The sequence below is a fragment of the Odontesthes bonariensis genome, chromosome 3 (genome assembly GCF_027942865.1).
Source record: "Odontesthes bonariensis isolate fOdoBon6 chromosome 3, fOdoBon6.hap1, whole genome shotgun sequence".
In the NCBI taxonomy this organism is placed as follows: Eukaryota; Metazoa; Chordata; class Actinopteri; order Atheriniformes; family Atherinopsidae; genus Odontesthes; species Odontesthes bonariensis.
The window spans coordinates 28,186,026-28,198,301 of record NC_134508.1 but is presented as its reverse complement, the minus strand read 5'-3'; the positions used below and the strand labels follow the sequence as shown (position 1 = coordinate 28,198,301).

Sequence of the window (12,276 nt, the reverse complement as noted above, 5' to 3'; positions counted from 1 at the left end):
CTCCCCTGTTCCTCTTAATCTTCTTCTTTTGTCTGCTCCCTTATCCACTCATCCATCTATTGATCTGTCTATCTCAATTTGCTGTCTCACATTCCCCCTCTGTTTAAGAGTTCTCTCTGTCTATTTTCCCTTTTCTAACTATTTTCGTTGTCGGATAAACAATTTGTTCAGATTATAAGGTGTCCACACATTCTCCCACCATCTTTCATTTAGAGTTCAGTTGGTGAAAAACGGGCAATATCTGAAAAACACCTATGAATATCCTTACCCTGTTTCTTGTCCCGAGGAGAGCTAATTGACTACACAGCTGTTCTCTGAATTACAGAATATGAATAAGAGTGACTGCCTTCTAATTACTTATCAACCATCCATCCAACCATCCATTATCTATACTGCTGAATCCGTCGATCAGGTCGCGGGCGGGCTGGAGCCTATCCCAGCAGTCAATGGGCGAGAGGCGGGGTACACCGCCAGTCCATCGCAGGGCCACATAGAGACAAACGAGACAAACAACCATGCACGCTCACACTCACTCCTAAGGACAATTTAGAGATGCCAATCAACCTAACATGCATGATTTTTTGGACAGTGGGAGGAAGCCAGAGAGAACCCACGCATACACGGGGAGAACATGCAGACTCCACACAGAAAGGCCCCAGCTGGGTGTTGAACCTGGAACCTTCTTGCTGTGAGGCGACGGTGCTAACCACCACACCACCGTGCAGCCCCTGTTTCTTGTCCCGAGGAGAGCTAATTGACTACACAACTGTTCTCTGAATTACAGAATATGAATAAGAGTGACTGCCTTCTAATTACTTATCAACCATTCAAGTCATATCCGCCTCTAAATTTAAGAGAATTTTGCCCTGGCCCTGTCAAAATGTAACACTATGGTACCCTTGCTGGGTCTACATTATCCATACTGATTCAACTATGATGAAAGCAACTCTATGACCAAAACATGATGAACTTTAAAAAAAAAAAAAAAAACTTCCAAAGTTTCATTGTAACAAAGACTTGTCTTGTTGATGGTACTTTCGTGTGTGTGCGTGTAGTTTCATACAGTGAGTAACTAAATCTGTGTGCAGCCCTAAAACTTTAAAGATTTTTTTAAGTGAATGTGTTTTAGAGGTCAATCCATGTGTTAAAGTTACCTTTAACCCTTCTCAACATTGCTTTGTTTTAAAGAGTTTTAAGATCATCTGTGCAGTTTAGAATTAGTAATAAACTATTAAAATGAACTATTATAAACATAATTGACATTATTTAGTCTTTTTGCCTAGCATTTAGTTTTGCAAAGTTTTGTGAGCTGAGGCATTGCACTATATTTTAATGTATTCTAATATGTTTCATATTTCTATGAATCTTTCAACATTTCTAACATTTTCAGGGTGACATTTTCTTTCACTGTTCATTTTACAGAAGCTAAATATTAGCATGTTAAGGGTAGTGAACATTATTTATTTCATACCTTGCAGTCACTCTATGCAGTCATTTGCTAATTTATAGAGGAATCTTGAAATGGAATGTGTGTGTTTTACCATTAACATCTCTGTGGTGGTCATCCACTTTCATGTTTTTTTAGTTTTACTTATTTGTGAGCTATTGAAACAGTAGCCTAACAGAGGCTGCCACAGTCACTCCCTGATTGAAATTAATCAGTGTTCGTATTTGCTCCTTGACATTTCACAGTTTATATTATGTTATTGAGCCATGACCACCATGTAATGGTCTGTGACTCCCAGAGATTATTTCTGAAACAGTGCTAAACAGTGTTCATTTTAAAATGTCACCAAAGTGAAAATGTTTTGTGCCGACACAGTCTAAGATCACCCAGTTGAAGGAAATTACAAAAAGAAAGATAGAAAGAAAAACGTAATAAGGCAAAGGACATCTATTGAAAGCATTATTTCAACATTTGTATAGTGGGATTGTTTGTAAGCAAAGACATACTGAAGAATCAAACAGCAGATCTCTTTAATAAATACAAACAGCCTTGACATCCCTTGTAATTTCCTGTTCCCGTTTGCTTTTCTTGTTGTCTTTCTGAAATCATTTCAGTATCAGTTCCCAGTAGAGCTGCCATGGGCTGATTGATTAAACTGCGTCTGTATCCTTGTTGGCCCAACTGCCTCCATGCACACACACACACGGGCATGAGGACACACATATTAAATCAAAAGGGAAGCCTGAAATGATTTATTCATCCCTGCAGCCCCCATTCCCATCAGACCTTTGACACCTCCCCCACATACAGATCATGCGATATTCAGAGCCAATTGCTGGACTCAAATCTAAGCAATGCTAACCTTTTTACCAAGTAACACAGAAAGCAAGCCTTAAGAGAATCAATGAGATTTATGATCACTTCTGATCGGAATCATGTAAGTCAATATTACAAAATACCATGATATACTTAAGTAACCTCAGGTCTTTATAACAACTGTCTTTGAAAAGCAGATGCAGAATCAGCGACTGCTCTTCCAACTCTGCCAAACTGAGTATTTTCTCTGCACCTTCATCAGATTTAAGTTGTATGTTTCCTCCTGACTCTGCAGATTGTTCCTGTGCTTTCAGTGCCTACGTGAACACGTGGTCTGCAAAGTAATATTCCTGAAAGCTCTCAGCCAGGCGGTGCTGCTTCCAACCGAGCTTTTGTCCAGGCCCAGGCAGCACAGTGTAGGAATGGGAGACTGCTAAATAGACAGAGAGTAAGTGGGAGGTAGAAAAGGCATTAATCGTGTGTGTGTGTGTGTGCATGTGTCTGTGTGTGTGTGCCAGACTGTAAAGCACACGCTATAGACCCTTTGCTTTTCCTTATGTCTCATATAAATAAGCACTGCAACAGTTCCTACATTTATGAGCCTTTCACATGAATGGCCTTTGGGAGATTTAGTAAGACAGTTACTTTGGGCCAAAAAGAAGAAAGAAAGAATGACTGGGAAAGAAATCATGAATTGAATTAATGGAGGGAAAAGGGGGGAAGGTTCATTCAAAACTCCTCAGCTGGGAATGAAAAAGTAGCCTTCATCTGGCTATTGTCATGTAAAATAGCATCCAGAATTTTTTTCTGCAAGGCCCTATTGAGATAAATTTCTCTATTTTGTACAAAAGAAAATAAGACAGTATATTGAATTGGCTCATGACCACAGAAAAAAAAACTAAAGTACTGTCAATGTTTGTGATGTAAAAGCACTGATTTAAAAAATCAATGAAAAATAGCACACACACAACATCTAATGAATAACTCCATTCCACTACACCATAAAACTGCAACTCATTCTATTTGAATGTCATGTTCTATCTTAAAGAAATCTTTTGACTGCAAGAAAGTGTTTTAATTGGGATTCACTGCATTGTCAATTGGCTCTGCAATAGCCATAGGTATAAATTGGCTCCAGCTTCAAATGGCACTAATGAGGGCACAACACCTAGATACACTTTTTCAATGAGGATGCTGCACTCTAGGTTGCAAGTGTAAGCATAGCTTACTTCTTCGATACAAAAACACCTTTATTGAGCATACCATCTCACAAAGAAGCTACAAGTCACGGTGAAAAAAGAAGAGATTGATCAAATTTAACCTAACATCAAAGCAGCTGGTAGTTCATACTCCTTACCGTTCAGTGGGGCTGACATCCAATTAACTTCGACAGTCATGATTATTGGAAACTGCTGTCCATCACAGCCTGTGGGATAATGTTTAAAATCATCCCTTCTTGGTGTCGTAGCTGACAGGCTTGTCCCTCAGGACATTGTGATAGCAATTGGATGCATTGGAACTATTAGCTGGGACAAAGACAAACTTGCTGTTTTCACATGAACTTGAATATTTTAACACGTACAAGTCAGCAGAATTCATTCAGAAAAAAGCTCTGCTTTATATTAGGGAGCTAGCGGAGAAAATCCAGCTGAATATTTGTGGTATATGTGGTATTTTTCATTCTCACTCACAGTCCGTCCGTACTAAAAAAAATTCAGGGCTGCAGTGCAAGTGTGAAATGACTTTTGGTTGAAGTTTTTAAACAAGATAAACTAACCTAGCAGCTGGCAGGTTAAATCTTGGTGACATAGACTTTGGTGACATAGTAGTAGTAAGTGTTATAACTTAATTGAGACTTTCAAGAGAAGCAGTTCAGCTAACATAAGAAAAATAAACTGTCTGTTAATTTCATGCTGACATTTACTAACTGCCACTGAACATGTTATTAGCCTAGACACTGCGAAAATTGTTAGTCACTTACCTCCTGTATGACTGTATTTAGATTATAGAGCTCTATGATAAACAGAGTAATAAGGGCCCCTGATCTGTGTTTCCATGCAAGTTGGTACAGAAAAGATATCACTGTTAAAACTGACTTAGATAAGGATGGGTGACATGTATAACACCCTTATTAATCCCAGTACCCAAGATTTTCCAGAAGAATATTGCAATCTAATGAGATGATCAATGATTTTCCCTTCACTTGGAAGTGTTTTTTATATTGTGGCTGATGTTGCATTTTACCTCTTTTACTGTCTTTGGAAGTCACCATAAAATCACTTCCATCCACCAGTCTTGTCATTTAAGCAGTTAATGAAGCCTACAGTTCAATGAGAGGATTTGTTCAGCCTCACAAATCTCTGTTTTAGATTCTTACTCAGTCAGTGACATTGAACTCCCGACAAGAAGTCCACAACTATATTGGCTACCTGAAGTATTCCTTTCTGCAAGGGCACCAAAGCAAGTCCAAATGCAAACATGAACCTCACTGAAACCTAAAACTTTTCTAATAGCCCTACGAGAGCAATGCACCACAGCCAATTTTAAGTCAACAGCTTGACAGTGTGATAAATCAGTCTAACAATACTGTCAGTGACATGTGGCTAAGTAGACTGAAAAGGTTTGTAAAAAAAATACATAACAAAAAAGATTAAAACATTTCAAAGAAGAAGGAAATTGACGACTAACACTTGACACAAATGGTAGCAAGAGTAGAGATATTGCACATGAGAAGTTAAAAATGCTGTTCACAGATCTTTCAGAAATAAGCAATAATGGGAGGTTTGTGGCCAACATCACAGCTGCAGCAGAAGTGCCTTCCCCTCTTTTTGTCAAAGCACGAGACAGAATTCTTGAAACAGAGGGTCACTTGAATCAAAGACATGAGAGTGTAAAGATGGATAGTCTCTAGCGGAGCTGGTAACAGAATGGTTTGCATGCAGAAAGAACATGCCAACATAGATTTATTCTTTGTATATTGTTGTTGGAAGTAAGCTGACATTAGTTTTTATATGATGGCCCTGTTATGTCTGAGTAGATGCTCACGGAAGCAATAAAAGCAATAAAATCTCTGCAGACTCATTTTGGTCTTGTTCAACGGCAAAGTGAAATAAAGACTGTACGAATAAAGTCAATATGAGTTGATCATACACAGTATCTAACTCTTCATTTGTAACACGTTTTCAATTACAACTTATTGACATCTCATTGTTTTTTTAAATGCTTGAATAAGATACAAAAAGATTGGGTTGAGTTTTTTGTCTGGACTTTTTTTTATTCATATTTAACGATGATGTTGACACATGAAATAGCTGAATTTAGAGACAATGTCTGTGCAATGATTAAGCTCAGGGGGCTCCCTGTCTTCACTGGCCAGTGAACTATAAGCGGAAACACTTCTTGTGTCATATAAATAGCCAACGAACACATAACTTGACTCAAATACACTCTCATCTTATCCGCTGTCTGGTATCAGCAGCAGGAGACGAAGAAGGGGAAGAATCCCCTTTAAGTTCAGCTTCAGCCTCTGCTTCATAACACCCAAGACAGAGAATGTTAAAAGACTTACAGAAGTCCAGGATACCAGATGGAAAATCTTATCCCCCCTGAGAGTGGCACACTTTCACTTCCTTGAGACATAACATTGACCAGGATCTCCTTACAGTCATTGTGAGATCATTGTGTCACATGGGTTCACCTTTTCCTTGACCTCTGTTGCCATACTATAAATAAGCTGTGACGGTTTGGGACAGTCAAAGGCTGGGACTATAGAGACACTGTAAAATAGAACAAAAAAAGACACTGACAGACATTGTGCGGTAGGCTTTTGAAAAACTACACTCGTCTTCCCCAGTGCTGACTGAACCAATGGTTTTCCTGTGCTTCCAATGAATTGTACAGCTCCAGTGCCATTAAAACCCTACAAGGCTGACAGCATGACCAAGCTGAAATGCATTTGTGTTCAGATATTACAGGTTGTGTGATCTAATCATGAGTAAGCACAGGACAGAGCATCAAAGCAGCAATATTATTTTCACCATTGAATCCGGTGAGGTAAAACACACAATGAGTATAAGACAGAATGGCTACAGGCAGCAGTAACCCAAACTTTCATGATACAAAAAGAAAATGAGTCAAAAGCATCTAATTACAAGAAGTTTCAGGCGAATTGTTTCAAGACAGTATATCAAATGAGCAGAAAGATAATACCAACTTGTTATGAGGCAGATGAACTGCGATAACAAAGAGAGGGCATTATCATAAAGCCTAATGGAAATGTATTATTCAGGCAGGAAGAATATTTGCTGTTTGTCTGAATAATACATCTCTTGAGGCTTCAGCATCTAAAAAAGTTCTTAACTCCTATCATTCAGATGAAATGTAGATGTTCAGCCACGATCTTGTTCCACAAAAATCAGCTGTTTCGGTCACAGCCCAGATTTGACATATAGTTTTTACTTTCAGGGGACAAAATACAGGAATTCAGTTTTACATTTTGTACTCACAGTGAGGAATGTTTCTCATGTAAGGTTGTCAGGAGACGATGTTGAAAAGACATTTACAATTATGAATGTACAAAAAAATATTTCCAGAATCTCTTGCTTTTAAGTGAGTTTCAGCCTATTGTTTTATTGCCTTATTGAAAAAATAAAACCAATGCACCCCAAAATGTCAGGGTTCAAATGGCAGACAACTATCAGCTAAGTGGAATATTTTAGGGGTCAGTTGAAGGTAGGTGTTTAAATAGTTTTTATTCCTCCAAAAAGGCCAATAGAATCTGTTATTGCAGCTTCTTAAATCAAAGGTAATCAAAAGGTGCTCAATACTTTTAAAATCCATTACTCTATATGAGACTGAGATTGGAGATGAAATCATAAGTAATCGAAACAAAAAGTTGATGTCACTGCATACTGGCAGCGGCATTATTCATGCCACTGTCTTCCAGTAGGTGCATCATCCCATCAGCTTTGACATTTATTGACTGTGTACTGGCGCTTACACCACAGAAGCACAATTTCTCTGGAGTCTTCTCTCTCGTTTACTGCAAGCCACGGCACTGACGGCAGTAAGCAATACTATACTTTATTATTATAGTCAGTTTTTAAAATAAGTTACGGGACTGCAGCCAGATAGAGGAGAGGGTTTTCAGAGGGGTGACATGACTCTGTCTGATGTCATAGTCCTGGTCTTACCAGGCGTCAGGATGACTCCAGCACAAGTAAACTGAGCAGCCAACAGTTAAATATGGAGCTCCAAAACAGGAGCTTGTAATACATTAATACCTTTATTCTAAAACATTCATTTCATCTATCCTCCACTACATTCTAATTCGCATGAGTGCTTAAGAGAGTCTGTACAAGAAGATCTTAGATTCAATCAATAAAGGCCGAAACAATACAGAAATGCTTTGGCAATTACCTAAAATGCATATATCAGAGTAATGCTACAGCTATAATCTGTAGTTTGATGCCCACATGGATCATCTTATTGGCCATATCTTTGCACTTTTAAGTAACTTAATTTAACTTAAAGTTTTAAATGGTGGACTTTACCAAATTATTCTTTTTAGTACAGATAGGGACAGATAGAGTACAGCAGTTCCAGTGATTCAGATGAGATAACTGCGTCCCTTCCTTTAATATTTTTTGCAAAGCTTCAGGAGAGGTTCCTTTTATATGCAGTCCTGCAAACATTTACAAAGATTTACAAGCAGACCTGTTATATTTTATACCTGATTTCTGGAGAACAAGAGCAGGACTATATGTGTTTCACTGAAGCAGAAAGACACTTCAAAACAGCTGTTGGCAAATAGCTGCTTAGGGAGCAAACATAGACAAGAAAACACACATGCACATCCCATCCATAAACACATACAAACAGCACTGCACACTGAGGGGGGACTTCTGTCTCACATCTTCCCAGACCGTGTCTGAAAGTACAGGATATTTAACTAATTCAAGAATATCACTACCAAAACATTTTAGAGAAATCTAAGTCTGTCTGCTGATTCAGCGAGCCGACTTCCATCCACTCTCAACTTACTGTAAATCATGCTCTTTTAACGCAGGAGAGCTCAAGCTATTTATGCTGCGCAAGCTCCTCATAAACGTGCACAAACTCAAGCTTGGTTATGAGTGTAGCAGTGATTTGGCAAATCAACTACTGATGCGGCACAGAAATCCTGACTTATACCACAAAACACCCCAAAATGAACCCTAAATGATGACATAAATCATGACATGACAGGCATTTTGTAAGATGAACAGGTGCAGATACAAGAAATCACAAATCTTAACTCTCAAGAGGTCACACAGGACAAGCTCATTGCCACATTGATCCACTCACCAGCTCTGAGGCTCTGGAGTTAACTGTTGGTGAAGTGCAAGAGAGAAGCCAAAAAAGGTTCCCCGGTCTCCCAACTTATGCAGTGTGTGAGTAGTATCCAGGTTGAAGCACCAGGCTTGACTTAGGAGGGTTAACAGAGCCGAGATGATGATAGTCCAACGGTGAGAGGAGGGAGATGAGAGGGAAACTGTGTTCCCATGTCCCAACAGGGCTGCCATAGCAGGTTGCAGATCCTGCAGCAGAGCAAGTTCAGTTCAAGAGGAGCACAGAGGAGATTCCTTTTATGGCTCCCAGAGAGCTGGATGAGAAAAATGGGGCAATCTTGTGTAAGTATCCCGTTCTTTCCTCTCCTCAGTGGATACCTTCCTTGTTTCCAGCCCTCTTTCTGCCTCCCTCTGTCGTGCTGGCTCTCAACTCCGTTTGCTGCTGTCAGTCTGAAGAGCAGGCTGTGAAAATGCGGCTGCTACTACTATGTGTGTGTGTGTGCAAGTGTGTTTCTCTCAATGCATGCGCGCCTCCCCCTCCTCCATGCTCAGAGGGAGACAGAGGACAAGTGCCTTGAATAGCCCGCTCACTCCTCCCCCTCCCCTCTCTCTTTAAGGCCCTCCCTTCCCTCTCTCAGCTGACATCAACACTCAGGGGACTTGTGCCAAAATACCAGGCAAGGTTGTCAGGATACTTGGAGACCACTGAACAGAGCAAGACAGAGTGAAAAGACAGCAGCTTGTTTTATCTGTTGAGTTCACACACTCCAAACTGCCTCCTTCTGTGGCCTCTCATTGCTGCAGGTATTTGTACATCTGGGTGGCACAGGGTGGGAAACTTCGAAGCAATCTTGGAAGGTAAAAAGCCAGCAGATAAAAAAACGAAAGTTTATTATTGTTTTATTTTTGTTTTTCCACTGAAAGCCATGATATCTCAATTCTGATGGCGGTGATGTGGAAAGAATATTCAACACAAAAGAGGCAGAAATGTGCACAGTGACCCAGGAAACTTTATTATTGACCTTTAGCTCCTCTGGAAAGCCACGGCAGGACAATGTTTGTGCTGTGACAGAGCAAAACTAACACAGAAAATATAAGAAGAATTGTAGGATTACAACAAAACATATTGTCTACTTTCTCACATTGTAATTAACTCCTACAAGTGATTCACTCATTCATTTTTCCAACAAAGGACTCAAACAGCAAAAAGCATTTCTAAGTTATTTCCTCCCTGCAATGTCTCCACAGTGGAAACCCACAGCTGTTTTTGTCAGAACTTGAACATTAGATGCAGAGCACACAAAGCTGGTAACATGGGCTGCGGAAAAGGACTTGAAAGAAGCTGAAACATGGGACTAGGGTCTGGTTCATTAAGATGGGCCAAGCAGGGAGGAGGGGAAATCTAACGAGAGTGGGAACCAGAGAGGAGAGCTGAGCCAGTGAGGACAAGTGACGGGAAAGACAGGCATAGCCTTGGCAGTTTTAACCAGCTGATCGCTGTTTTCCTCGACTCAGTCTGTGTGCAGCTGTCACCTCAACTGTTCCACACAATTAACTTTACACAAACAGTCGCATACCAATTACACAAACAGGTGAGATGCTTGGACAACGCTGTCAATAAACCATTTTTACACTTTGCAAGAGTTAATGTCCCACTTGGAATAGGTTAGAATATTTTTGGATGTTAAGAGGAGAGCTTTCATTTAACCAGTGAGGTATAAGGATATTCAGGCTGGTGTCACCAGTCACAAAATGTTTTTGCTGTGTGTAAGTAATTAAATGTGAGCTTGCGTGTGAGTATGTAATGTGTATTATTTCTGAATTCCCAATTACATGATAAAGATACTCTCTTATACAGTTAGATATACTACAAATTAAATAGTAAAAATGATCCACCTTTGTTTGTAGTAAACTGAAATCATAAAAACTGTTGACCACACTGAGCATTATGTAATTATATGTAAATTATATGCTTGTCAACCTCAATCAAACCATTAAAATAAGGAGCTGGTTTACTTAAAAAAAAAACAACAGCATCACCTTTTTGGTGGAAACAACACAAATAGGACAAAAAGCTAATTAAATTATAGAAATCATAGAAAACGTTTTTTAAAAAGAATCCCACTCTCAGTACAATTTTTTCCCCCATGTTTGTACAAATAAATTGTCTTGTTTTAACTTCCTGTCTCATTTGGTTGTGCTCACCTTCTTCCTGGTAGTCTCTGTATTTATAGCATTGTTCTTCCTCTTGGCAGTTGCCAGTATTTCTGTGTCTTTCAACATTTGTTCAATTGTTAAATTATGTCCATTTTCAGCTTCTCCTGACAACCTGCTGTAACAGCATTTCACATTCACCTCTCCACACATATGTTGTGCAGCATCTAATTGTTTCAATCAAACACATCGTAAAGCTAAGATTGTTTTGGGTTTTTTTGTCCAACCAAAGACGCACAAGCTGGCCAAAGTAGGTTCATCAATGCAAATTGAATGTCTGAATATTCTGCTCACACGTTAGAAGCAAGTTGGAGTTCCTTTCCAAAACTTTCACATTAAGAAGGATTAAAAGTAGTTTAAGATTAATGTCTCCTACTTTCATCATCAGAGAACCAGCCTTCTGCAGGATGGGGCTGAATTCCTCTGGCTGGCATCATTAAACAGCTTCTGGTGTCTAACACTGTCTGCCCCCTGGTGCCCTGATGGTGTATTTCAAAAGAAACATCTTTCCCTTCTCAGCACATGTTCAGGCAGTTCATAAGCCCCTTTCAAAACATCATTGTAAGTATGTGTGGTTAAGCCCTTATTTTCAGCAGAGATACTAAACTGTTAAAGATTTCTGTTGCTTAGCTTAATGTCAGCATGTTAGCATGCTCATGATGAACAGGTATGTCAGGATATTCAGTTCAGTAAATGTGCAAACATTTGCTTAATGTTAATAACAGTAAACTCAAAGTACTGTATCCAGACAAAAACATTTCATGGCAGCTGGTGGTCATAGATGGATGAGAAGTTTCATTGTGAATGAATTTTTTACAACCCTGTTTTCAAAAAGTTGTGACAAAAGTTGTAAAATGTAGTAACACAAAAAGTTGAAGTTGCTGTTGTAATACATATTGAATATGCTTTGATATTGTCTTGCTGAAATAATAAACCAGTTGAATGGTAGGATGTGTTGCCCCAACACCTGTTTATATTGTTTAACCTTAATGGTGCCTTCACAGATGATGATTTTTTCTACACTGTTTGCTGATAACAACCCAGATGGTCCCCTTCCACATGGTTGCAGTGTCCATCCATGATTTCCAATAAAAATTCAAAATCATGATTCATAAAACAACACAACAGCCACGCCAGATTAAGTTAGGCCAGGTTACCATAGCGATACAACTTGGGAAGAACTGATCCATCTTTGTGATACTGAAGTCACTGAAAAACTTAAGTCACAACACTAAGCTACAACACCTACATCCTATTACAGCAAGCAGTTTTTTTTGCTTGTTAGTTGCTCTATTTGTTTGTTTGTTTTTGTCTTTCCTTTTTTCAACCTTTCCCAATATTTTTTTGCCAAATTTCGCTTATATAAATGTCAAATGGGTCTGTATTCAGAAAAAAAGTAAGTACACAAAAATAAAACGAGACATTTTGCAGTTTCAACATTTGATATTAAGAAAGAATGATTTTCAAATA

At 39.0% G+C, this 12,276-nt stretch overlaps 1 protein-coding gene across 3 annotated transcripts in view; it reads right to left on the bottom strand.

Annotated features, from left to right (window-relative positions):
- Nucleotides 1-9,142, bottom strand: part of itga7 (integrin, alpha 7) — a 47,322-nt gene extending 38,180 nt beyond the window's left edge. For all 3 annotated transcript variants that reach the window (XR_012769507.1, XM_075461404.1, XM_075461405.1), the window contains exon 1: nt 8,609-9,142. Coding sequence is in view for 2 of the 3 variants with exons in the window: in XM_075461404.1 (XP_075317519.1) it covers nt 8,609-8,826 (218 nt within the window). In the remaining variant the exon portion in view is untranslated. The remainder of the gene's footprint in view (nt 1-8,608) is intronic.
- Between the last annotated feature and the right edge of the window lie 3,134 nt (nt 9,143-12,276).